The following is a 27,910-nucleotide window of genomic DNA, read 5'->3' on the forward strand; positions in this document are numbered from 1 at the left end:
AGCCTGTGAACCTAAACCTCCGTGGGTGGCCCACAACTGCAGCCCACAACCTGTGGCCATGACTAGAAGGGGGGTTGCAACATTGCCTGGCCTCCAACCAGGTCCAGCGCCGAACCCTCCATGAGCGGCCAGCACCCACAGTACACAGCCAAAGGGTCTGCTGCATGTCATGGCTTTCGGACATTTACTGCATATAACCCATGGCAGGAGGCCAAACCTAATTATGTACAGGGCGCATGGATTAGAGTGGCACACCTCTGTGAAAACCATCCCTATGACTCATTGTTAACCATCTATAATTCTATATATTATATAATTGTAATTAATTTTAGAATAAGGCAGGCAAACGTTTTAATATAAGACATATATGTAAAATAATTAGAAATATTCTTGATAAAGCTAGAACTAATAAAACAAAATATTAAAGCACTTAGCGCATTAAATAAAATTTGCACTAAATACTTAGTTTAAATATATTTATTTAATTTGTGACTAATATGTCCTAAAGAATACTTTTAAAAAATCCCATCCACAGTAACATTAAAAATTTTGTTTAATATGTATTAGATTTTTTTAAAAGGTGTGTGTTGAATTAATGTAGTAAACAATTTTTTCGTTTTTAAAGCAAGATTAAAAGGTTTAATTCAAGTTTCATTTTAACTTAAATATATTAGTAAATATTAAGATAATTAAAAAATAGTTAATTATTATAGTTTTTATAACATTAAACAGAATTATTTTACTTACTTAACATTAGTTCCTGTAGGGTGACTTTTTGCAGTACATTCTTCCATTATTTCTATGGCAGTTGTTTACAGTACCTGCACATGGTGTGTGGTGCTTAACGTACTCCAAGGCTAAGCTGGAGCACATTTACTACTGTTTTGACACCTTTAGGGCAGTAGTAACTTAAGCAGTGTAATTTGTGAATAGAAAAGGATTTACTCTTATGTCAGGGGGTACTTGTAGCAGCCTATTCCTCTCTAACCCCCTTTCACAAAAATTGGAGGACACAGACGGTCCAGTATACAGTCTTCCGTATAAATGAAAAAATTCAATAGGGTATACTGTTACAATAAAGTCACTAAGAAAATCTGCTCACAGCAAATGCCCTCACCCACCCAAAGTTGGCATGCTTCATCATTGTGCCTGCTCCTCGTTGGGTTGGCACTACAATGCCTCATAGGCCCTTCAAGGGAGCACTTTGCCAGCAATCTTTTTATTTGCCTAAGAAGCACTGAGTATATGGGTGAATGCCAGTGCTAGTGTAGGAAGATTGGAATGAAATGAGTTAAAATTGACTATCGAGACTATGGAGTCTGTTTACTAGGGGGATAAAGAGTCTATGTCAAGACTACAAGAAGCGTCAGAAACTAGGAAAAATTATGGTTCCAGTTTCTACTATGAATACCCAGTCTCTGGTAATGGAAAAATGTGAAATTAAATCAATAATAATTTTTGGTTGACATGTTTCATACCTCTGCTGCCCAGTAGGATCAAGTGTCATTTCATCATAACCATATCAAAGAATACCTAATCTTTGCTGTGTGTGGGGATTCTGATTTGTAATGGAACATGGTCCCCAACTCTGTGAAGAACACCACCATCCTTACGCTCCTATGTGCAGGTTGAGATTTCAGTTCTAGTGACCTGTTAGAAAAATGTAGACAAACAAAGCATATAACAATTAAACAAATGCAGCACAGGCAGTGCTGATTCTGCATGCATTTAAGAAACATGCTTGGATTGGTAATAAGTGAGTTCTTGTAACACATGCACAAAATGTAATATCATGCATGCTATCAAGACTTCTTGCTTGGTGGCAAAGGGTGGGAGAATATGTCTAATCAATACAAACACATTCCAATGTGGTAGCAGTAGCCTCTTTCTTACCCTCCTAAATTAGGGAATGGTCCCATTGGGCATTCTATCAATCAATCAATCAAGGATTTATAGAGCGCACTAATCACCCCTTAGGGTCTCAAGGTGCTGGGGGGGGGAGCTACTGGTCGTAGAGCCATGTCTTGAGGCGTTTCCTGAATGTCAAGAGGTCTTGGGTCTGGCGAAGGTGGAGCGGTAGGGAGTTCCAGGTCTTGACGGCTAGGTGAGAGAAGGATCCTCCTCCGGCGGTGGTGCGGCGGATGCGGGGGATGGAGGCGAGGGCGAGGCTGGCGGAGAGAAGATTGCGGGTGGGGGTGTGGAAGGTGAGTCTGTCGTTGAGGTAGGCTGGGCCTGTGTTGTGGAGGGCCTTGTGTGCATGGATGAGGAGCTTGAAGGTGATCCTCTTTGACACTGGTAGCCAGTGAAGGTCTCTGAGGTGGGGGGAAATGTGGTCACAGAGTGGGATGTTCAGAATGAGGCGGGTGGATGCGTTCTGGATTCTTTGCAGTTTTGTTAGGAGTTTGGTTGTTATTCCTGGATATAGGGCGTTTCCGTAGTCCAATCGGCTGCTGACCAGGGCGTGGGTGACAGTTTTCCTGGTTTCGACTGGAATTCACTTGAAGATTTTGCGGAGCATACGGAGAGTGTTGTAGCAGGAAGAGGAGATGGCATTGACCTGCTGAGTCATGCTGAGTGTGGAGTCCAAGATGAAGCCTAGGTTGCGTGCGTGGGTGGTGGGTGAGTGCGCTGTTCCTAGGGAGGTGGGCCACCAGGAGTCATTCCAAGTTGAGGGGTTGGTGCCAAAGATGAGGATTTCTTTCTTGTCTGTGTTTAACTTGAGGTGGCTTGATTCCATCCAGCTGGCGATGGCGTGAAGTCCATTGTGGAGGTTGTTCTTTGCAGTTGTAGGGTCTTTTGTGAGGGAGAGGATGTGCTGAGTGTTGTCTGCATAGGAAACTATGTTGATGTGGTGGGTTCGTGCGATGTTGGCGAGGGGGGGCATGTAAACGTTGAAGAGCGAGGGGCTGAGCGAAGATCCTTGGGGAACTCCACAGATTATTCTGGAAGCTTCTGACAGGAACGGTGGGAGGCGGACTCTCTGGGTTCTGCCTGAGAAAAATGACGAGATCCAGTCAAGTGCCTTGTTGCGGATTCCAGCGTTGTGTAGGCGTGTGCGGAGAGTGTGATGACATACCATGTCGAAAGCTGCAGAGAGGTCCAGGAGGATGAGTGCTGCTGTTTCTCCTTCGTCGAGCATGGTCCTAATGTCGTCTGTGGCAGCAATGAGTGCAGTCTCAGTGCTGTGGTTTCTGCGGAATCCGGATTGGGAGGTGTCGAGTACCTTGCTGTCTTCCAGGAACCGGGATGGATGGCCCTGTCCCAGGATAGCTAACAGTAAACACAAGGGTACGTAAGGAAGGAATAAAAATGCTCCAGCTGGAAAAGCACAGTTGGCCATGGGGATCAAGCATTGTAAATCATATGTTGCAATTTATGCCATTCAAAGTGAGGACACTTACTTGCTGAGAGTGATCAAGCGACTGATTCATCTAGCCCTAGTCCACTTCCCTTGAAGCCCTTGAAGCCTTTATCGGAACAGTATACCCTAAAGAAATTGTCCTTTTGCACCCCCTCCATAAATTTCCTTAAACCCTTTCTATTTTGTACTAAGTAGTTCTCATTTTCTGGCCAATCCCCTTTGACCCTCCCACATCTACTACTAAAATGTAGGTGTGCATGTGCAAAGATCACCACCACATCTCAAGCACTGTGGTGGAGATCTCAGCATCAAAAAGATATGGGATGCGGAGATCTCTGCCTGTACGGTTAGTGAATAGCACTATGTAGTTCATGAGTAGTACAATTTAGTACTAGATAACATATTACAAAATAGACAGTGTGAATACCCCCTACATCTGGGTAGAAAGGCTGTTGAGAGTCAAGTTATGCACCACCCGTCCACAGTAAGTGAGCACAGTACATTGCAACTTTGTATAATAGATTCCAAATAATTGTAGCTGTAGCACATCCAAAACCGAACAAGATTAAGAACCATTGACAGAAAATAGAGGAGATTTTAGAAGGGAGGGGACGAAGCAATAACAAGGAAGAAATCGGGGTGTGAAGTTACTTAGGGCTTCATCACGACTTCAGCAGTTGGATGAGCCAACCTCCAAAGCTGCGGGGAGGTGGCTGCTTTCATACCGGCAGGCTCCCCTCCAGTCAGTCATATTACAACCTGGCTGACAAGCGGCAACATCGTATTATGACATTTTTACTGGTCAGACCGGTGGAAATAGTGCAACGACATTGGCTCCCTCAAGGGACCCGAGGCCAATGCTGTGGAACAACAGCACCTTTGGCAAGCACACTGTCTGCACAGCTGAACTCAGCATCGCTGTGGCTGGCCACGACTCCATCCTCCGCCACCCCGTCGGGATCCATGATCCTGGCGGTGGCGGCGGTCCCCTGGCAGTCTGACCACCAGGGTAGTAATCTGGCAGTCTGACTGCAAGGTATGTGGCAGTCCAATCACCACCGCAGGTCTGGCAGTCCTCGGACCCAGCAAACTTGTAAATAGGCCCTTAGTATATATTCATTTTTCCAAAGTTTCAAACCATTAGCAATTTTGGAAACATTTTTAGAACCAACCTGAAAGGGTTGTGCCAATAAGCAGGATGAGAGTCACAGCTAAAGTCTTGGAATACATGGTTCAGTCTTCTAGTGCGACAAATGATGCCAAGAGCTAAGACTGAAGAAGGTGTTGCCACTGCAATAGGAAAATAAGAGAACAGGTGTGAAGTCAGAAGTAAAAGAAATACCCGTTTTCTACTGGTATCATTTTAGGAACACTAAAGTGGGTTATTTGCATTTTACACTATTTTATACCTTCACTTTCATTTTAGAGCTTGGTGAATGAGTAGATAAGTAGCAAGGATGCAGACCAGACAATATAGATGACCCAGAAATTAATATTTCCAATGTAACTGTCACTTGGCAATTTGGTTATTTTGCAATGATCAAATATCTGGTTGAACCGTTGTTATGGGCTATTTTCGATTAGGAGAGACATCAAGTAGGTTATCAAACCACTTGTATCTCTTTTTACAGTGAAGATTGGCATGTCCATTCTGCTACAGATGCAATGTTAGTCATTGAAAGATTAACCCCTTCTGTGCCGCGGACGTAGTGGTTACGTCCTGCGGCACAGTGCTGCTGTGCCGAGGACGTAACCACTACGTCCTCGGCACACAGCCCAGAGGGAGCGCTCTCGCTCCCTCTGTGTGCTTCCCCCCACCCCCCAAAGTCAGGGATGGAAGGGGAAGCCCTTCCCCTTCCACCCCCGACCCCCCCCACCCCCCCATAATGACGTCAGCGCGCGATCGCGCGCTGACTTCATTATGGGGATTTCGCCGCACAGGAAGCCATTTGCTTCCTGTGCGGCGTGGAGAGAAGAGGTGAGTTCCTCTTCCCGGTGGGTGGGGGGTTTGGGCTAAAGAGGCACCGGGGGAAAGGAAAGGCTTTTCCTTTCCCCCGGTGTCTCTTTGAGCATTCCTGCTGCCCGATCGCATTGCGATCGGGCAGCAGGAATGCCCACTAGACACCAGGGATTTTTTTTTTGTTGCTGTTCTTCACCCTTTCTTGTTTGCGGGGAGCGGCCCCTTGGGCAAGGGTCGCTCCCCTTGTGGGGGCAATTAGTTACGGCCATTTCTGCCCCCCTTGGGGGCAGATTGGCCTACTTTTTAGGCGGATCTGCCCCCAAGGGGGGCAGAAACCACTGGATCACCAGGGATTTATATTTTCTGTGCATTTATGTTGGGGGGGGTGCCCCCTTGGGCAAGGGGCGCCCCCCCCAAGGGGGCAGAGAACTGTTGGCCTTTTCTGCCCCCCTTGGGGGCAGATCGGCCTATTTTTTTTAGGTCCATCTGCCCCCAAGGGGGGCAGAAGCCACTTAGGCACCAGGGATTGTGTGTGTAGTGAATGGGGGGGCGCCCCCTTGGGCAAGGGTCGCTCCCCTTTGGGGGGCATGTCTTTTAGGGCCATTTCTGCCCCCCTTGAGGGCAGATCAGCCTATTATTTTTAGGCTGATCTGCCCCCAAGGGGGGCAGAAACCACTAGAACGCCAGGGATGTTTTTTTATGTGTTTATTTTTGTGGGGGGGGCGTCCCCTTGGGCACGGGGCGCCCCCCCAAGGGGGGCATTGACCTGTTGGCCATTTCTGCCCCCCCTGGGGGCAGATGGGCCTATTTTTCTAGACCCACCTGCCCCCAAGGGGGGGCAGAAGCCACGTAGACACCAGGGATAGTGTGTGTGTGTGTTAGTGGATGGGGGGGGGCTTGGGCAAGGGTCGCCCCCCACTTTGGGGGCACATGTACCCAGGCCATTTCTGCACCCCTTGGAGACAGATCAGCCTATTATTTTTAGGCTGATCTGCCCCCAAGGGGGGCAGAAACCACTAGAACGCCAGGGTTTTTTTTTATGTGTTTATTTTTGTGGGGGGGCGTCCCCTTGGGCACGGGGCGCCCCCCCAAGGGGGGCATTGACCTGTTGGCCATTTCTGCCCCCCCTGGGGGCAGATGGGCCTATTTTTCTAGTCGCACCTGCCCCCAAGGGGGGCAGAAGCCACGTAGACACCAGGTGTAGTGTGTGTGTGTGTTAGTGGATGGGGGGGGGCTTGGGCAAGGGTCGCCCCCCACTTTGGGGGCACATGTACCCAGGCCATTTCTGCACCCCTTGGAGACAGATCAGCCTATTATTTTTAGGCTGATCTGCCCCCAAGGGGGGCAGAAACCACTAGAACGCCAGGGGTTTTTTTTTATGTGTTTATTTTTGTGGGGGGGCGTCCCCTTGGGCACGGGGCGCCCCCCCAAGGGGGGCATTGACCTGTTGGCCATTTCTGCCCCCCCGGGGGCAGATGGGCCTATTTTTCTAGACGCACCTGCCCCCAAGGGGGGCAGAAGCCACGTAGACACCAGGGATAGTGTGTGTGTGTGTGTGTGTTAGTGGATGGGGGGGGGCTTGGGCAAGGGTCGCCCCCCACTTTGGGGGCACATGTACCCAGGCCATTTCTGCACCCCTTGGAGACAGATCAGCCTATTATTTTTAGGCTGATCTGCCCCCAAGGGGGGCAGAAACCACTAGAACGCCAGGGATTTTTTTTTATTTGTTTATTTTTGTGGCGGGGCGTCCCCTTGGTCACGGGGCGCCCCCCCAAGGGGGGCATTGACCTGTTGGCCATTTCTACACCCCCTGGGGGCAGATGGGCCTATTTTCTTAGGCCCACCTGCCCCCAAGGGGGCAGAAGCCACTTAGGCACCAGGGATAGTGTTGTGTGTGTTTTTTTTGTTTTTTTTTGTTTGAGGGCTGTCCCCTTTGGCAAGGGTCGCTCTCCATGGGGACACAGTACTAAAGGTATTTTTTGGCTTCCTTGGGGCAGACAGGCCTATTTTTTTAGTAGGCCCATCTGCCCCTATGGCAGAATCCACTTAGGCACCAATTTCTAAAATGTTTGATGGTGGGGTGTTTGTCAACTGAAGAAGTCTTTGCATTTGTGATAATAAATGTTTTCCTCCTTTTTGTTCTAGTTCAAAGCTTTTGCTTTATTTGCTGTGGCTCCTTGCGGTTTTGGCGGTGGTTGACCTGCAGTTTGCACAGTTGCATGTTTTAGGTAAGTAAAAACAATTTACTCCAAAGGAGTATTGTTGCCATGCATGAATGACATGTTTGTAGGGGGTGTACTAAATGCAGGATTGTGTGTGAAATTGTCCTTAGGTTTGTGCACAATGATATTTGTTTTGTCTTATTTCTAATTTGCCTTTCTTTCTTTCTTTTTAGTAGGATATCATTGGTGATTGCTGTGTAGTTGCTGGTGAATCAAGCTTTTTCAGGCAAGTGAGCGGTATAATTTTTGAGTTTGTAACTCTTACTAACAAAGCTACACTTTGTTACTTGTCTTACACAGTGCTGGTTGTTGGTGGTGAATTTGTCCAGTTAATTTTAGCAGGAGAGATCATGGCTAGCCGTAGGATGACCGCTCAGCAGGTGGTTGGTATGCTTTTTGAGTCACAGTCTGATCATGACTATGAGACGGACTCTGCATCTGAGGCAGAGGAGGAAGTCAGAGATTCTGGCAGTGATGTTTCTGTTGGAGGGGAATCTTCTGATGATGAAGCCACACTCAGTGCAGATGAAGGTTCTGTTTTAGAGGAGGACATTGATGTGCCAATAGTGCAGCAACCTGGGGCTGAAAGGTTTCCCGTTAGAAGACCTGATGTCTGGGTTGCCCCAAACATGGAGCAGCCAGAGTTGCCTGCCTTTACTGGTCTCCCGGGGTGTAACGCCAATACAGAGAACTTTATGCCTATCAATTTCTTTGAGTTATTCATGGATGATGTGTTTTTGGAAGAGATTGTTGAGCAGACTAATTTGTATGCGGAGCAGCATTTGAGGGACAACGCTGCTAGACTTAGACCACACTCTAGAGCTGCCCAGTGGATTCCCTCAAATTTGGAGGAGATAAAACAGTTTTTGGGTTTGACTTTTTTGATGGGGTTGATAAGGAAGCCGTCACTGGCTTCTTATTGGTCTACTAGTCCCTTGATGGCAACAGCTATATTTCCAGCTACCATGAGTCGTAATCGGTATTTGCTTCTTCTTAGGATGCTGCATTTTGTTGACAATGCATTAGCCTTGCCACGAGATCACCCAGATTCTGACCGTCTTTTTAAGATTAGGCCTGTCCTTGATCATTTTGTAGATCGGTTTTCGGAGGTCTATGTTCCAGGCAAAGAGATAAGTGTGGACGAGTCTTTGGTCCTCTTCAAGGGTCGTTTGGTTTTTAGGCAGTACATTCCTAGCAAAAGGGCACGATATGGAATTAAATTGTATATGCTGTCTGAAAGTAGGACAGGATATGTGTATAGTTTCCGTGTGTACACTGGTAGGGATTCCAATATTGACCCCCCTGGTTGTCCTCCCACTTTTGGAGTTACTGAGAAAATAGTGTGGGATCTTGGTAGACGACTGTTCAACAAAGGTCACCATTTGTATGTAGATAACTTCTACACTGGTGTGCAGTTGTTCAAGGAATTGTTTAGAGTGGACACAGTTGCTTGTGGCACAATCCGTTCTAACCGGAAAGGCTATCCAAGGGAGCTTGTCTGTAAAAAACTTGAGAGGGGACAGTGCTGTGCCTTGCGGAACGAGGAGCTGCTAGCTTTGAAATTTTCAGACAAGAGGGATGTCTACATGCTAAGTACCATCCATGATGAGAGTACTTCCCCTGTGACTGTTTGGGGCCAGGTTGCTGAAGTGCGCAAACCTGTGTGCATTTTAGATTATAATAAGCACATGGGAGGTGTAGATAGAGTTGACCAGAGGTTGGAACCTTATACTGCTATTCGTAAGTCTTATGTTTGGTTTAAGAAGTTAGCACTTCACCTCTTCCACTTAGCAACCTTCAATGCTTTTATTGTGTTTAGGGATAGGTCTCCAGACTCAAAGATGACATTTGTGAAATTTCAGGAGTCAGTGATAGAGAGCCTTATTGTGGTGGAACAGGCCAGAGTTCCTAGAGAAGCAGTGGTGGAGGATGTGGCTAGATTGAAAGATCGCCACTTTGCTGAGCACATTCCTCCCACACCCAAAAAAGACTTTCCAGCTAAGAAATGTAGAGTGTGTTTTCGAAGAGGTATCCGGAGGGAGTCTCGAATGTACTGCCCAGATTGTCCTTCAAAGCCTGGGCTGTGTGTCGGTGCTTGTTTTAAGAATTACCACACCCAGAAGAATTTCTGGGAACAACCATGAGTGTAAACTCATGTCTGTTTTGTATTTTCATGTGTTTAGTTTCATGGTTAGCATTTCTGTCATGTTCTTAGTTAGAGCTTTTGTGTTTGTTGTTTTGTAATTCTTTCTACTTAGTTAGGGGTTCCTCTGTTTAAAAAAAATATATATATATGATGCCATTGTGTGTGGAGTGGGGCTTGGCTGAGACTGTACATATTGACTTGATGTTGGCTACTGCAACACACTGCCAGCCAAACACCAGTCCACACACTCCCATCAGCTGGTGTGATTGTTGTATCAGGCATGTGGGCGTATGTAAGTGATGGGCCCTTGAGTGGCGCTGTCTGTCGATGTGAGTGTTGTAATGTGCTGGGCCCGTGGCTGGCGGTGTGAATGGCCTTGTGTGTGTCATGTATGAAAGTTGTGTGAATGGACTGTAAAGCGGTTGGTGCCTTGTCGCGGCTTTACAGCTCACGAGCTGTGAGTCATTGGTTCAGTTTTTTGCCTTTCAGTTACTAACAGTGCTTTTCATTTTTGTGAAAGCTCTTGTTAGTAAAATTTGATCCACTGAACCATCACTCACCCTCGTGCCAAATCCAACCAGTATGTGTGGTAAAAATGACCAAACCTGCTCCGCTGTAATCAGGCGTCGCAGCACACCTATGACACGCTAGGTGCCTCAGGTGGGACCCCGATGATGAAGCATGCCACCAACTTGGTTGGTGGGTGAGGGGTCTTTTTCACATAACCTAAGTGTGTTTCTTTTCAAAATTTTAGTGTTTGGCACATCACGGACGTATGTGGGCACATCAAAACGATATATTACAAAACTACCTGTGTTTGGGGGGGGAGAGGGCACCTATGTTTTTGGTCCTGTGTGCGGCCTTCATCTAGGGAAACCTACCAAACCCAGACAATTTTTAAAACTAGACACCCCAAGGAGTACAGGGAGGAGTGGCTTGCGTGGATCCCCCAACATTTTCTTACCCAGACTCCTCTGTAAACCTCAAAATGTGCTTAAAAAAAGCATATTTTCCTGACTTTTCTTCGTACGATCACCACTCCAGCACAAAATTCCTACTCCCCAGTGTTCCCCTCAGTCTCCCAAATAAAATGACACCTCACGTATGTGGGTCCCCAAAGCAGAGTCAGTCTAAAGATGTATAAAAGAATATGTCCTTATAAACTCGCAGTACTATCCCCTGTATCTCTACAAGTTTTGGGCCTTATTCTGTTGGAGGCACCTGGCCCACCCACACAAGTGAGGTATCATTTTTATCGGGAGACTTGGGGGAACGCTGGGTGGAAGGAAATTTGTGGCTCCACTCAGATTCCAGAACTTTCTGTCACCGAAATGTGTGAAAAATGCGTTTTTTTGCCAAAATTTGAGGTTTGGAAAGGATTCTGGGTAACAGAACCTGGTCAGAGCCCCTCAAGTCACCCCATCTTGGATTCCCCTAGGTCTCTAGTTTTCAGAAATGCACAGGTTTGGTAGGTTTCCCTAGGTGCTGGCTGAGCTACAGGCCAAAAACTACAGGTATGCACTGTTTTCAATGAAAAAATGTGATGTGTCCACGCTGCGCTTTGGGGCGTCTCCTGTCGCGGGCGCTAGGCCTACCCACACAAGTGAGGTATCATTTTTATCGGGAGACGTGGGGGAACGCTGGGTGGATGGAAATGTGTGGCCCCTCTCAGATTCCAGAACTTTCTGCCACAGAAATGTGAGGAACATGTGTTTTTTTAGCCAAATTTTGAGCTTTGCAAAGGATTCTGGGTAACAGAACCTGGTCCGAGCCACACAAATCACCCCATCTTGGATTCCCCTAGGTCTCTAGTTTTCAGAAATGCACAGGTTTGGTAGGTTTCCCTAGGTGGCGGCTGAGCTAGAGGCCAAAATCTACAGGTAGGCACTTTGCTAAAAACAGGTCTATTTTCTGTGATGTGTCCACGTTGCGCTTTGGGGCGTTTCCTGTCGCGGGCGCTAGGCCTACCCACACAAGTGAGGTATCATTTTTATCGGGAGACGTGGGGGAACGCTGGGTGGAAGGAAATTTGTGGCTCCTCTCAGATTCCAGAACTTTCTGCCACAGAAATGTGAGGAACATGTGTTTTTTTAGCCAAATTTTGAGCTTTGCAAAGGATTCTGGGTAACAGAACCTGGTCCGAGCCCCGCCAGTCACCCCTCCTTGGATTCCCCTAGGTCTCTAGTTTTCAGAAATGTACAGGTTTGGTAGGTTTCCCTAGGTGCCGGCTGAGCTAGAGGCCAAAATCTACAGGTAGTCACTTCGCAAAAAACACCTCTGTTTTCTTCCAAAATTTTGGTGGTGTCCACGTTGCGCTTTGGGGCGTTTCCTGTCGCGGGCGCTAGGCCTACCCACACAAGTGAGGTATCATTTTTATCGGGAGACGTGGGGGAACGCTGGGTGGAAGGAAATTTGTGGCCCCTCTCAGATTCCAGAACTTTCTGCCACAGAAATGTGAGGAACATGTGTTTTTTTTGCCAAATTTTGAGCTTTGAAAAGGATTCTGGATAACAGAACCTGGTCCGAGCCACACAAATCACCCCATCTTGGATTCCCCTAGGTCTCTAGTTTTCAGAAATGCACAGGTTTGGTAGGTTTCCCTAGGTGGCGGCTGAGCTAGAGGCCAAAATCTACAGGTAGGCACTTTGCTAAAAACAGGTCTATTTTCTGTGATGTGTCCACGTTGCGCTTTGGGGCGTTTCCTGTCGCGGGCGCTAGGCCTACCCACACAAGTGAGGTATCATTTTTATCGGGAGACGTGGGGGAACACTGGGTGGAAGGAAATTTGTGGCTCCTCTCAGATTCCAGAACTTTCTGCCACAGAAATGTGAGGAACATGTGTTTTTTTAGCCAAATTTTGTGCTTTGCAAAGGATTCTGGGTAACAGAACCTGGTCCGAGCCCCGCCAGTCACCTCTCCTTGGATTCCCCTAGGTCTCTAGTTTTCAGAAATGTACAGGTTTGGTAGGTTTCCCTAGGTGCCGGCTGAGCTAGAGGCCAAAATCTACAGGTAGTCACTTCGCAAAAAACACCTCTGTTTTCTTCCAAAATTTTGGTGGTGTCCACGTTGCGCTTTGGGGCGTTTCCTGTCGCGGGCGCTAGGCCTACCCACGCAAGTGAGGTATCATTTTTATCGGGAGACTTGGGGGAACGCTGGGTGCAAGGAAATTTGTGGCTCCTCCCAGATTCCACCACTTTCTGCCACAGAAATGTGAGGAACATGTGTTTTTTTTAGCCAATTTTTGAGCTTTACAAAGGATTCTGGGTAACAGAACCTGGTCCGAGCCCCGCCAGTCACCCCTCCTTGGATTCCCCTAGGTCTCTAGTTTTCAGAAATGCACAGGTTTGGTAGGTTTCCCTAGGTGGCGGCTGAGCTAGAGGCCAAAATCTACAGGTAGGCACTTTGCTAAAAACAGGTCTGTTTTCTGTGATGTGTCCACGTTGCGCTTTGGGGCGTTTCCTGTCGCGGGCGCTAGGCCTACCCACACAAGTGAGGTATCATTTTTATCGGGAGACGTGGGGGAACGCTGGGTGGAAGGAAATTTGTGGCTCCTCTCAGATTCCAGAACTTTCTGCCACAGAAATGTGAGGAACATGTGTTTTTTTAGCCAATTTTTGAGCTTTGCAAAGGATTCTGGGTAACAGAACCTGGTCCGAGCCCCGCCAGTCACCCCTCCTTGGATTCCCCAAGGTCTCTAGTTTTCAGAAATGTACAGGTTTGGTAGGTTTCCCTAGGTGCCGGCTGAGCTAGAGGCCAAAATCTACAGGTAGTCACTTCGCAAAAAACACCTCTGTTTTCTTCCAAAATTTTGGTGGTGTCCACGTTGCGCTTTGGGGCGTTTCCTGTCGCGGGCGCTAGGCCTACCCACGCAAGTGAGGTATAATTTTTATCGGGAGACTTGGGGGAACGCTGGGTGGAAGGAAATTTGTGGCTCCTCCCAGATTCCAGAACTTTCTGCCACAGAAATGTGAGGAACATGTGTTTTTTTTAGCCAATTTTTTAGCTTTGCAAAGGATTCTGGGTAACAGAACCTGGTCCGAGCCCCGCCAGTCACCCCTCCTTGGATTCCCCTAGGTCTCTAGTTTTCAGAAATGCACAGGTTTGGTAGGTTTCCCTAGGTGGCGGCTGAGCTAGAGGCCAAAATCTACAGGTAGGCACTTTGCTAAAAACAGGTCTGTTTTCTGTGATGTGTCCACGTTGCGCTTTGGGGCATTTCCTGTCGCGGGCGCTAGGCCTACCCACACAAGTGAGGTATCATTTTTATCGGGAGACGTGGGGGAACGCTGGGTGGAAGGAAATTTGTGGCTCCTCTCAGATTCCAGAACTTTCTGCCACAGAAATGTGAGGAACATGTGTTTTTTTAGCCAATTTTTGAGCTTTGCAAAGGATTCTGGGTAACAGAACCTGGTCCGAGCCCCGCCAGTCACCCCTCCTTGGATTCCCCTAGGTCTCTAGTTTTCAGAAATGTACAGGTTTGGTAGGTTTCCCTAGGTGCCGGCTGAGCTAGAGGCCAAAATCTACAGGTAGTCACTTCGCAAAAAACACCTCTGTTTTCTTCCAAAATTTTGGTGGTGTCCACGTTGCGCTTTGGGGCGTTTCCTGTCGGGGGCGCTAGGCCTACCCACGCAAGTGAGGTATCATTTTTATCGGGAGACTTGGGGGAACGCTGGGTGGAAGGAAATTTGTGGCTCCTCCCAGATTCCAGCACTTTCTGCCACAGAAATGTGAGGAACATGTGTTTTTTTTAGCCAATTTTTGAGCTTTGCAAAGGATTCTGGGTAACAGAACCTGGTCCGAGCCCCGCCAGTCACCCCTCCTTGGATTCCCCTAGGTCTCTAGTTTTCAGAAATGCACAGGTTTGGTAGGTTTCCCTAGGTGGCGGCTGAGCTAGAGGCCAAAATCTACAGGTAGGCACTTTGCTAAAAACAGGTCTGTTTTCTGTGATGTGTCCACGTTGCGCTTTGGGGCGTTTCCTGTCGCGGGCGCTAGGCCTACCCACACAAGTGAGGTATCATTTTTATCGGGAGACGTGGGGGAACGCTGGGTGGAAGGAAATTTGTGGCTCCTCTCAGATTCCAGAACTTTCTGCCACAGAAATGTGAGGAACATGTGTTTTTTTAGCCAAATTTTGAGCTTTGCAAAGGATTCTGGGTAACAGAACCTGGTCCGAGCCACACAAATCACCCCATCTTGGATTCCCCTAGGTCTCTAGTTTTCAGAAATGCTCAGGTTTGGTAGGTTTCCCTAGGTGGCGGCTGAGCTAGAGGCCAAAATCTACAGGTAGGCACTTTGCTAAAAACACGTCTGTTTTCTGTGATGTGTCCACGTTGCGCTTTGGGGCGTTTCCTGTCGCGGGCGCTAGGTCTACCCACACAAGTGAGGTATCATTTTTATCGGGAGACGTGGGGGAACGCTGGGTGGAAGGAAATTTGTGGCTCCTCTCAGATTCCAGAACTTTCTGCCACAGAAATGTGAGGAACATGTGTTTTTTTAGCCAATTTTTGAGCTTTGCAAAGGATTCTGGGTAACAGAACCTGGTCCGAGCCCCGCCAGTCACCCCTCCTTGGATTCCCCTAGGTCTCTAGTTTTCAGAAATGCACAGGTTTGGTAGGTTTCCCTAGGTGGCGGCTGAGCTAGAGGCCAAAATCTACAGGTAGGCACTTTGCTAAAAACAGGTCTGTTTTCTGTGATGTGTCCACGTTGCGCTTTGGGGCGTTTCCTGTCGCGGGCGCTAGGCCTACCCACACAAGTGAGGTATCATTTTTATCGGGAGACGTGGGGGAACGCTGGGTGGAAGGAAATTTGTGGCTCCTCTCAGATTCCAGAACTTTCTGCCACAGAAATGTGAGGAACATGTGTTTTTTTAGCCAAATTTTGAGCTTTGCAAAGGATTCTGGGTAACAGAACCTGGTCCGAGCCACACAAATCACCCCATCTTGGATTCCCCTAGGTCTCTAGTTTTCAGAAATGCTCAGGTTTGGTAGGTTTCCCTAGGTGGCGGCTGAGCTAGAGGCCAAAATCTACAGGTAGGCACTTTGCTAAAAACACGTCTGTTTTCTGTGATGTGTCCACGTTGCGCTTTGGGGCGTTTCCTGTCGCGGGCGCTAGGTCTACCCACACAAGTGAGGTATCATTTTTATCGGGAGACGTGGGGGAACGCTGGGTGGAAGGAAATTTGTGGCTCCTCTCAGATTCCAGAACTTTCTGCCACAGAAATGTGAGGAACATGTGTTTTTTTAGCCAATTTTTGAGCTTTGCAAAGGATTCTGGGAAACAGAACCTGGTCCGAGCCCCGCCAGTCACCCCTCCTTGGATTCCCCTAGGTCTCTAGTTTTCAGAAATGCACAGGTTTGGTAGGTTTCCCTAGGTGGCGGCTGAGCTAGAGGCCAAAATCTACAGGTAGGCACTTTGCTAAAAACAGGTCTGTTTTCTGTGATGTGTCCACGTTGCGCTTTGGGGCGTTTCCTGTCGCGGGCGCTAGGCCTACCCACACAAGTGAGGTATCATTTTTATCGGGAGACGTGGGGGAACGCTGGGTGGAAGGAAATTTGTGGCTCCTCTCAGATTCCAGAACTTTCTGCCACAGAAATGTGAGGAACATGTGTTTTTTTAGCCAAATTTTGAGGTTTGCAAAGGATTCTGGGTAACAGAACCTGGTCCGAGCCACACAAATCACCCCATCTTGGATTCCCCTAGGTCTCTAGTTTTCAGAAATGCACAGGTTTGGTAGGTTTCCCTAGGTGGCGGCTGAGCTAGAGGCCAAAATCTACAGGTAGGCACTTTGCTAAAAACAGGTCTATTTTCTGTGATGTGTCCACGTTGCGCTTTGGGGCGTTTCCTGTCGCGGGCGCTAGGCCTGCCCACACAAGTGAGGTATCATTTTTATCGGGAGACGTGGGGGAACGCTGGGTGGAAGGAAATTTGTGGCTCCTCTCAGATTCCAGAACTTTCTGCCACAGAAATGTGAGGAACATGTGTTTTTTTAGCCAAATTTTGAGCTTTGCAAAGGATTCTGGGTAACAGAACCTGGTCCGAGCCCCGCCAGTCACCCCTCCTTGGATTCCCCTAGGTCTCTAGTTTTCAGAAATGTACAGGTTTGGTAGGTTTCCCTAGGTGCCGGCTGAGCTAGAGGCCAAAATCTACAGGTAGTCACTTCGCAAAAAACACCTCTGTTTTCTTCCAAAATTTTGGTGGTGTCCACGTTGCGCTTTGGGGCGTTTCCTGTCGCGGGCGCTAGGCCTACCCACACAAGTGAGGTATCATTTTTATCGGGAGACGTGGGGGAACGCTGGGTGGAAGGAAATTTGTGGCCCCTCTCAGATTCCAGAACTTTCTGCCACAGAAATGTGAGGAACATGTGTTTTTTTTGCCAAATTTTGAGCTTTGAAAAGGATTCTGGGTAACAGAACCTGGTCCGAGCCACACAAATCACCCCATCTTGGATTCCCCTAGGTCTCTAGTTTTCAGAAATGCACAGGTTTGGTAGGTTTCCCTAGGTGGCGGCTGAGCTAGAGGCCAAAATCTACAGGTAGGCACTTTGCTAAAAACAGGTCTATTTTCTGAGATGTGTCCACGTTGCGCTTTGGGGCGTTTCCTGTCGCGGGCGCTAGGCCTACCCACGCAAGTGAGGTATCATTTTTATCGGGAGACGTGGGGGAACGCTGGGTGGAAGGAAATTTGTGGCTCCTCTCAGATTCCAGAACTTTCTGCCACAGAAATGTGAGGAACATGTGTTTTTTTAGCCAAATTTTGAGCTTTGCAAAGGATTCTGGGTAACAGAACCTGGTCCGAGCCCCGCCAGTCACCCCTCCTTGGATTCCCCTAGGTCTCTAGTTTTCAGAAATGTACAGGTTTGGTAGGTTTCCCTAGGTGCCGGCTGAGCTAGAGGCCAAAATCTACAGGTAGTCACTTCGCAAAAAACACCTCTGTTTTCTTCCAAAATTTTGGTGGTGTCCACGTTGCGCTTTGGGGCGTTTCCTGTCGCGGGCGCTAGGCCTACCCACGCAAGTGAGGTATCATTTTTATCGGGAGACTTGGGGGAACGCTGGGTGCAAGGAAATTTGTGGCTCCTCCCAGATTCCACCACTTTCTGCCACAGAAATGTGAGGAACATGTGTTTTTTTTAGCCAATTTTTGAGCTTTGCAAAGGATTCTGGGTAACAGAACCTGGTCCGAGCCCCGCCAGTCACCCCTCCTTGGATTCCCCTAGGTCTCTAGTTTTCAGAAATGCACAGGTTTGGTAGGTTTCCCTAGGTGGCGGCTGAGCTAGAGGCCAAAATCTACAGGTAGGCACTTTGCTAAAAACAGGTCTGTTTTCTGTGATGTGTCCACGTTGCGCTTTGGGGCATTTCCTGTCGCGGGCGCTAGGCCTACCCACACAAGTGAGGTATCATTTTTATCGGGAGACGTGGGGGAACGCTGGGTGGAAGGAAATTTGTGGCTCCTCTCAGATTCCAGAACTTTCTGCCACAGAAATGTGAGGAACATGTGTTTTTTTAGCCAATTTTTGAGCTTTGCAAAGGATTCTGGGTAACAGAACCTGGTCCGAGCCCCGCCAGTCACCCCTCCTTGGATTCCCCTAGGTCTCTAGTTTTCAGAAATGTACAGGTTTGGTAGGTTTCCCTAGGTGCCGGCTGAGCTAGAGGCCAAAATCTACAGGTAGTCACTTCGCAAAAAACACCTCTGTTTTCTTCCAAAATTTTGGTGGTGTCCACGTTGCGCTTTGGGGCGTTTCCTGTCGCGGGCGCTAGGCCTACCCACGCAAGTGAGGTATCATTTTTATCGGGAGACTTGGGGGAACGCTGGGTGGAAGGAAATTTGTGGCTCCTCCCAGATTCCAGCACTTTCTGCCACAGAAATGTGAGGAACATGTGTTTTTTTTAGCCAATTTTTGAGCTTTGCAAAGGATTCTGGGTAACAGAACCTGGTCCGAGCCCCGCCAGTCACCCCTCCTTGGATTCCCCTAGGTCTCTAGTTTTCAGAAATGTACAGGTTTGGTAGGTTTCCCTAGGTGCCGGCTGAGCTAGAGGCCAAAATCTACAGGTAGTCACTTCGCAAAAAACAACTCTGTTTTCTTCCAAAATTTTGGTGGTGTCCACGTTGCGCTTTGGGGCGTTTCCTGTCGCGGGCGCTAGGCCTACCCACACAAGTGAGGTATCATTTTTATCGGGAGACGTGGGGGAACGCTGGGTGGAAGGAAATTTGTGGCCCCTCTCAGATTCCAGAACTTTCTGCCACAGAAATGTGAGGAACATGTGTTTTTTTTGCCAAATTTTGAGCTTTGAAAAGGATTCTGGGTAACAGAACCTGGTCCGAGCCACACAAATCACCCCATCTTGGATTCCCCTAGGTCTCTAGTTTTCAGAAATGCACAGGTTTGGTAGGTTTCCCTAGGTGGCGGCTGAGCTAGAGGCCAAAATCTACAGGTAGGCACTTTGCTAAAAACAGGTCTATTTTCTGTGATGTGTCCACGTTGCGCTTTGGGGCGTTTCCTGTCGCGGGCGCTAGGCCTACCCACACAAGTGAGGTATCATTTTTATCGGGAGACGTGGGGGAACGCTGGGTGCAAGGAAATTTGTGGCTCCTCCCAGATTCCACCACTTTCTGCCACAGAAATGTGAGGAACATGTGTTTTTTTTAGCCAATTTTTGAGCTTTACAAAGGATTCTGGGTAACAGAACCTGGTCCGAGCCCCGCCAGTCACCCCTCCTTGGATTCCCCTAGGTCTCTAGTTTTCAGAAATGCACAGGTTTGGTAGGTTTCCCTAGGTGGCGGCTGAGCTAGAGGCCAAAATCTACAGGTAGGCACTTTGCTAAAAACAGGTCTGTTTTCTGTGATGTGTCCACGTTGCGCTTTGGGGCGTTTCCTGTCGCGGGCGCTAGGCCTACCCACACAAGTGAGGTATCATTTTTATCGGGAGACGTGGGGGAACGCTGGGTGGAAGGAAATTTGTGGCTCCTCTCAGATTCCAGAACTTTCTGCCACAGAAATGTGAGGAACATGTGTTTTATTAGCCAATTTTTGAGCTTTGCAAAGGATTCTGGGTAACAGAACCTGGTCCGAGCCCCGCCAGTCACCCCTCCTTGGATTCCCCAAGGTCTCTAGTTTTCAGAAATGTACAGGTTTGGTAGGTTTCCCTAGGTGCCGGCTGAGCTAGAGGCCAAAATCTACAGGTAGTCACTTCGCAAAAAACACCTCTGTTTTCTTCCAAAATTTTGGTGGTGTCCACGTTGCGCTTTGGGGTGTTTCCTGTCGCGGGCGCTAGGCCTACCCACGCAAGTGAGGTATAATTTTTATCGGGAGACTTGGGGGAACGCTGGGTGGAAGGAAATTTGTGGCTCCTCCCAGATTCCAGAACTTTCTGCCACAGAAATGTGAGGAACATGTGTTTTTTTTAGCCAATTTTTGAGCTTTGCAAAGGATTCTGGGTAACAGAACCTGGTCCGAGCCCCGCCAGTCACCCCTCCTTGGATTCCCCTAGGTCTCTAGTTTTCAGAAATGCACAGGTTTGATAGGTTTCCCTAGGTGGCGGCTGAGCTAGAGGCCAAAATCTACAGGTAGGCACTTTGCTAAAAACAGGTCTGTTTTCTGTGATGTGTCCACGTTGCGCTTTGGGGTATTTCCTGTCGCGGGCGCTAGGCCTACCCACACAAGTGAGGTATCATTTTTATCGGGAGACGTGGGGGAACGCTGGGTGGAAGGAAATTTGTGGCTCCTCTCAGATTCCAGAACTTTCTGCCACAGAAATGTGAGGAACATGTGTTTTTTTAGCCAATTTTTGAGCTTTGCAAAGGATTCTGGGTAACAGAACCTGGTCCGAGCCCCGCCAGTCACCCCTCCTTGGATTCCCCTAGGTCTCTAGTTTTCAGAAATGTACAGGTTTGGTAGGTTTCCCTAGGTGCCGGCTGAGCTAGAGGCCAAAATCTACAGGTAGTCACTTCGCAAAAAACACCTCTGTTTTCTTCCAAAATTTTGGTGGTGTCCACGTTGCGCTTTGGGGCGTTTCCTGTCGCGGGCGCTAGGCCTACCCACGCAAGTGAGGTATCATTTTTATCGGGAGACTTGGGGGAACGCTGGGTGGAAGGAAATTTGTGGCTCCTCCCAGATTCCAGCACTTTCTGCCACAGAAATGTGAGGAACATGTGTTTTTTTTAGCCAATTTTTGAGCTTTGCAAAGGATTCTGGGTAACAGAACCTGGTCCGAGCCCCGCCAGTCACCCCTCCTTGGATTCCCCTAGGTCTCTAGTTTTCAGAAATGCACAGGTTTGGTAGGTTTCCCTAGGTGGCGGCTGAGCTAGAGGCCAAAATCTACAGGTAGGCACTTTGCTAAAAACAGGTCTGTTTTCTGTGATGTGTCCACGTTGCGCTTTGGGGCGTTTCCTGTCGCGGGCGCTAGGCCTACCCACACAAGTGAGGTATCATTTTTATCGGGAGACGTGGGGGAACGCTGGGTGGAAGGAAATTTGTGGCTCCTCTCAGATTCCAGAACTTTCTGCCACAGAAATGTGAGGAACATGTGTTTTTTTAGCCAATTTTTGAGGTTTGCAAAGGATTCTGGGTAACAGAACCTGGTCCGAGCCACACAAATCACCCCATCTTGGATTCCCCTAGGTCTCTAGTTTTCAGAAATGCACAGGTTTGGTAGGTTTCCCTAGGTGGCGGCTGAGCTAGAGGCCAAAATCTACAGGTAGGCACTTTGCTAAAAACAGGTCTGTTTTCTGTGATGTGTCCACGTTGCGCTTTGGGGCGTTTCCTGTCGCGGGCGCTAGGCCTACCCACACAAGTGAGGTATCATTTTTATCGGGAGACGTGGGGGAACGCTGGGTGGAAGGAAATTTGTGGCTCCTCTCAGATTCCAGAACTTTCTGCCACAGAAATGTGAGGAACATGTGTTTTTTTAGCCAAATTTTGAGGTTTGCAAAGGATTCTGGGTAACAGAACCTGGTCCGAGCCACACAAATCACCCCATCTTGGATTCCCCTAGGTCTCTAGTTTTCAGAAATGCTCTGGTTTGGTAGGTTTCCCTAGGTGGCGGCTGAGCTAGAGGCCAAAATCTACAGGTAGGCACTTTGCTAAAAACAGGTCTGTTTTCTGTGATGTGTCCACGTTGAGCTTTGGGGCGTTTCCTGTCGCGAGCGCTAGGTCTACCCACACAAGTGAGGTATCATTTTTATCGGGAGACGTGGGGGAACGCTGGGTGGAAGGAAATTTGTGGCTCCTCTCAGATTCCAGAACTTTCTGCCACAGAAATGTGAGGAACATGTGTTTTTTTAGCCAATTTTTGAGCTTTGCAAAGGATTCTGGGTAACAGAACCTGGTCCGAGGCCCGCCAGTCACCCCTCCTTGGATTCCCCTAGGTCTCTAGTTTTCAGAAATGCACAGGTTTGGTAGGTTTCCCTAGGTGGCGGCTGAGCTAGAGGCCAAAATCTACAGGTAGGCACTTTGCTAAAAACAGGTCTGTTTTCTGTGATGTGTCCACGTTGCGCTTTGGGGCGTTTCCTGTCGCGGGCGCTAGGCCTACCCACACAAGTGAGGTATCATTTTTATCGGGAGACGTGGGGGAACGCTGGGTGGAAGGAAATTTGTGGCTCCTCTCAGATTCCAGAACTTTCTGCCACAGAAATGTGAGGAACATGTGTTTTTTTAGCCAAATTTTGAGGTTTGCAAAGGATTCTGGGTAACAGAACCTGGTCCGAGCCATACATTTCACCCCATCTTGGATTCCCCTAGGTCTCTAGTTTTCAGAAATGCACAGGTTTGGTAGGTTTCCCTAGGTGGCGGCTGAGCTAGAGGCCAAAATCTACAGGTAGGCACTTTGCTAAAAACAGGTCTATTTTCTGTGATGTGTCCACGTTGCGCTTTGGGGCGTTTCCTGTCGCGGGCGCTAGGCCTACCCACACAAGTGAGGTATCATTTTTATCGGGAGACATGGGGGAACGCTGGGTGGAAGGAAATTTGTGGCTCCTCTCAGATTCCAGAACTTTCTGCCACAGAAATGTGAGGAACATGTGTTTTTTTAGCCAAATTTTGAGGTTTGCAAAGGATTCTGGGTAACAGAACCTGGTCCGAGCCACACAAATCACCCCATCTTGGATTCCCCTAGGTCTCTAGTTTTCAGAAATGCACAGGTTTGGTAGGTTTCCCTAGGTGGCGGCTGAGCTAGAGGCCAAAATCTACAGGTAGGCACTTTGCTAAAAACAGGTCTATTTTCTGTGATGTGTCCACGTTGCGCTTTGGGGCGTTTCCTGTCGCGGGCGCTAGGCCTACCCACACAAGTGAGGTATCATTTTTATCGGGAGACGTGGGGGAACGCTGGGTGGAAGGAAATTTGTGGCTCTTCTCAGATTCCAGAACTTTCTGCCACAGAAATGTGAGGAACATGTGTTTTTTTAGCCAAATTTTGAGGTTTGCAAAGGATTCTGGGTAACAGAACCTGGTCCGAGCCACACAAATCACCCCATCTTGGATTCCCCTAGGTCTCTAGTTTTCAGAAATGCACAGGTTTGGTAGGTTTCCCTAGGTGGCGGCTGAGCTAGAGGCCAAAATCTACAGGTAGGCACTTTGCTAAAAACAGGTCTGTTTTCTGTGATGGGCGCTAGGCCTACCCACACAAGTGAGGTATCATTTTTATCGGGAGACTTGGGGGAACATAGAATAGCAAAACAAGTGTTATTGCCCCTTGTCTTTCTCTACATTTTTCCCTTCCAAATATAAGACAGTGTGTAAAAAAGACGTCTATTTGAGAAATGCCCTGTAATTCACATGCTAGTATGGGCACCCCGGAATTCAGAGATGTGCAAATAACCACTGCTTCTCAACACCTTATCTTGTGCCCATTTTGGAAATACAAAGGTTTTCTTGATAGCTATTTTTTACTCTTTATATTTCAGCAAATGAATTGCTGTATACCCGGCATAGAATGAAAACCCACTGCAGGGTGCAGGTCATTTATTGGCTCTGGGTACCTAGAGTTCTTGATGAACCTACAAGCCCTATATATCCCCGCAACCAGAAGAGTCCAGCAGACGTAACGGTATATTGCTTTCGAAAATCTGACATTGCAGGAAAAAGTTACAGAGTAAAACTTAGAGAAAAATTGATGTTTTTTTCACCTCAATTTCAATATTTTTCTTTTTCAGTTGTTATTTTCTGTAGGAAACCCTTGTAGGATCTACACAAATTACCCCTTGCTGAATTCAGAATTTTGTCTACTTTTCAGAAATGTTGCGGTTTATGGGATCCAGCGTTGGTTTCATTCCCATTTCTGTCACTGACTGGAAGGAGGCTGAAACACAAAAAATCGTAAAAATGGGGTATGTCCCAGTAAAATGCCAAAATTGGGTTGAAAAATTGGGTTTTCTGATTCAAGTCTGCCTGTTCCTGAAAGCTGGGAAGCTGGTGATTTTATCACCGCAAACCCTTTGTTGATGCCCTTTTCAGGGAAAAAACCACAAGCCTTCTTCTGCAGCCCATTTTTCCCATTTTTAAAAAAAAAACGAAATTTTCACTGGTTTTTGGCTAATTTCTTGGCCTCCTTCTGGGGAACCCACAAAGTCTGGGTACCTCTAGAATCCCTAGGATGTTGGAAAAAAAGGACGCAAATTTGGCGTGGGTAGCTTATGTGAACAAAAAGTTATGAGGGCCTAAGCGCGAACTGCTCCAAATAGCCAAAAAAAGGCTCGGCACAGGAGGGGGAAAAGGCCTGGCAGCGAAGGGGTTAAAAAATTATGACCTGTGATCAAATTACAGGGGATAGGGTCTATGGACCCCAATAAGAATGGGCTGATTCAGGTGGAGTATACTTGGAAATAAAATTTCAGACTATTATGTCTGTGCTTAAATCTGACTATTATGAGTTCATCCTCTCAGAAACTGGAAAAAAACACACTCTCCTGTTTAGTCTACAACATATTCTCAATTCTGTGTCGACTAATACACACATTTGCCATGTACATGCTGTGGGCTGTCAGGGTGTGCCATTGCCATACGAGGGAGTCAGTGGGGAAGTTCTAGGCTAGGAGCTACAAATGCTGCAAAAATCATGTGATTTTACTGCCTGAATTTTCCAGCTGGTTAAATAGTAACTGGTACCCCTGCTCTCAGGAAATCTGGATGTGGGGAACACCAGGTCATAGGATTCTGGTCCCAAGTGTAAAATTACCTGGGTGTAATAATTTGCTATTTTTGCTGACCTGATGCAGAACTGTGTGGTCTATAGAAGTAAAATATGCATTAGAAATTTTGAAGCAGGAGTAAACCATGTTTCAGGGAGCACAAGTGCAAGAGGGTGGAGGCGAAGTTAGAGACAGACATTTTTAAATTGTGCAGCACAACAAATTTAGTGCCAGGCTTTATGGGATGGTGATTTTGGGATAAGGATTAATATGCATACTGATTTAGGTTATATTTGGTTGGTCTGAGTCTTAAGGTTGCGAGTATGAAATGTATAGGTATTTTATCACCTTGCTTCTATAAAGCCAGTGATCATTGAGGGATTTGGAGATACAGGAGAAAGTCCATAGTACTGCGGTATCCTTTGGTGGAGAATATATATTTCAGAAACAGTCAGGAACAAGAAGAAGTGCTTCCATTTCTATATTCATTTAATGGATACTTCGGTGAATGACAAAAATATTGAATCAGAAAGATTTTATGACATAAATATTGTGTCAAAAATATTGTCACTGCAAAAATATTGAGACACTAAATATAAAAGGTATAAATACTGTTTTTTGTATATAATATATTGTTAAGAAATATTGTGGCATAATATTCTTTATTTTAAAATAGTTGCATTCAAAATTAATTAATTTAATATAATAATTATGATATTAATTTTAGTTTTGGATTTTATTAATATATTGTTTTATTTGTTTAAGTATAGTTTGTAATTTTTAACATGTAAATATTCTATATTTAATTACTAATTTATAATTTAGTAGTGTAATGTTGGGTTTGCAGTGGAAGAGGGTGGAAAATGATTTTTTATTTTCAATTAATTTTTTGTGTGTATTAAATATTAAATCTGTGATTTATTATGTAAAGTGATCAACTGATTAATTGTCATATTAGCTAGTCAATGGTACTTTGTGATTTCTAATATATATTTTAATTTCGTATAGTTCTTTTAGTAAATTTTATTTTAGCTGAGAGTTGTTGGATGTGTAATAGAATGGAGTTATTTAAATTAAGTTAATTGATTATGTAAAATGTTTATATTGATTGTTAGTTTTTGTTCATTAATTGGTATATTTAATAAAAACATTTGTAAACATTTTTTTATATTTATTCATGGTTTTAATCTATCAGTTTTAAATAACTATTATTTTGATATTACTATTGTTTTTCTTAGAATGTGTTGTAAGTTTTTGGGAGATGGGTAGTAATGAGTCAAAGTTATTTTGTATTAGATTTTTTATTTGTTCCATTATTCTTGTATTATTTGTTGTTTTTAATGTCATTTTATTTATTTATAGTCTTTTTCAGTCTACAAATGTTTTAATAATTTTATTTTGTTAGGCATTTAAAAGTTTGCTTAAATTAGGATGTGGAATGCTATATGTAACACTTCTCAAGTACATCTCTTTCCCTGATTCTGGTTGCGCTGGAGTGAGAATAGTGAATTTAAATTCTCCAACGTCCAACACTTTCCCTACTGTTTTTTAGACTGAAGTGATGATAGGTCATGTGACTCCGTCAAAGTCCAACACTTTCCCCACTGTTGTTTACATTGGAGTAGCAAAGGTAAATTTAACCTATCCAAAGTCCAGTGTTTTACCCACTTTTGCTTACCTTGGAGTGAAAATACTAAGGGGGTCATTCTGACCCTGGCGGCCGGTGACCGCCACGGTCACCGACCACGGGAGCACCGCCAACAGGCTGGCGGTGCTCCCTCGAGCATTCTGACCGCGGCGGTTCAGCCGCGGTCAGAAACGGAAAGTCGGCGGTCTCCCGCCGACTTTCCGCTGCTCGGGGGAATCCTCCATGGCGGCGGAGCGCGCTCCGCCGCCATGGGGATTCTGACACCCCCTACCGCCATCCTGTTCCTGGCGGGTCTCCCGCCAGGAACAGGATGGCGGTAGGGGGTGCCGCGGGGCCCCTGGGGGCCCCTGCAGTGCCCATGCCAATGGCATGGGCACTGCAGAGGCCCCCTTAAGAGGGCCCCGCAAAGTATTTCAGTGTCTGCAAAGCAGACACTGAAATACGCGACGGGTGCAACTGCACCCGTCGCACCTTCCCACTACGCCGGCTCCATTCGGAGCCAGCGTCCTCGAGGGAAGGTAGATTTGCCCTGGGCTGGCGGGCGGCCTTTTGGCGGCCGCCCGCCAGCCCAGGGCAAATCTCAAAATACCCTCAGCGGTCTTGTGACCGCGGAGCGGTATGTTGTCGGGGGAACATTGGCGGGCGGCCTCCGCCGCCCGCCAATGTTAGAATCACCCCCTAAGTCTAACCCTCCAATGTCATGCACTTTCCTTGCTTTGGTTATGTTGGAGCAGGGATTGTAAATATAATCTTGAGCTGAGGCCAATGCCGCTACACTGTTTTCGCTGGGCTCATTGGTGGAAACCTCCAAATATGGGGATTTTTGCTGGTCAGTCCAGTTGAAGCATTGTAATATGGCCGGAGCGGAGGCCGCCAGCTCTGCGCAGTCTCCTCCCCACTGGGTTGGCAGGCCGATGGTCAGCAGGCCAGCCTTGTAATGAGGCTCTAAGTACAGGACAACTTTCTCTAACCATCATAAAAAGGTAAACCAGAATAAGGGCCCAATTAGCAGTTTGGCAGTACGACCATCGGACCACCAATATGGCAGTGGGGGGATGCCACTAAGCTGGAGGCCTGCCCACCACCATAGTATGAACTCCCTGCTGGGCTTGTTGGCATAAACAGTGCAGTGGCATTGGCTCTGCCTCTCAGGACTGCGCATTCCGAGTGTGTTGACAGTGGGCTCTCTGTACTTCCCACAACATGGGCATGGGCAATGTAAGGGCCCCCTGTGGCCCTTTCTCTGCATTTCCGCCGTCCTTTTCATGGAGGGCTCCCTGTCATCGAAAAGACAGCAGAAAAGCAAGTTGCTGTGCTTGACCAAGACTTGCACTGCCGCCACCTGTCGGGATCCATGATCCTGTAGGTGGCAGCAGTCTTGTGGCGGTCCAACCGACTGCATCCTAATCTTGCGGTCAGACATCCAAGGATGTGGCAGTCAGACCGCCTCAGTGGTACAG

General features: G+C 47.3%; 1 protein-coding gene across 1 annotated transcript in view; it reads right to left on the reverse strand.

Annotated features, from left to right (window-relative positions):
* Nucleotides 1–27,910, reverse strand: part of LOC138249261 (apovitellenin-1-like) — a 136,417-nt gene that overhangs the window by 106,127 nt on the left and 2,380 nt on the right. The window contains exon 2 of the mRNA XM_069203230.1: nt 4,534–4,651. Coding sequence (XP_069059331.1) covers nt 4,534–4,591 — 58 coding nt within the window. The 5' untranslated portion in view covers nt 4,592–4,651. The remainder of the gene's footprint in view (nt 1–4,533; nt 4,652–27,910) is intronic.

The sequence above is a fragment of the Pleurodeles waltl genome, chromosome 8, assembly GCF_031143425.1.
Source record: "Pleurodeles waltl isolate 20211129_DDA chromosome 8, aPleWal1.hap1.20221129, whole genome shotgun sequence".
In the NCBI taxonomy this organism is placed as follows: Eukaryota; Metazoa; Chordata; class Amphibia; order Caudata; family Salamandridae; genus Pleurodeles; species Pleurodeles waltl.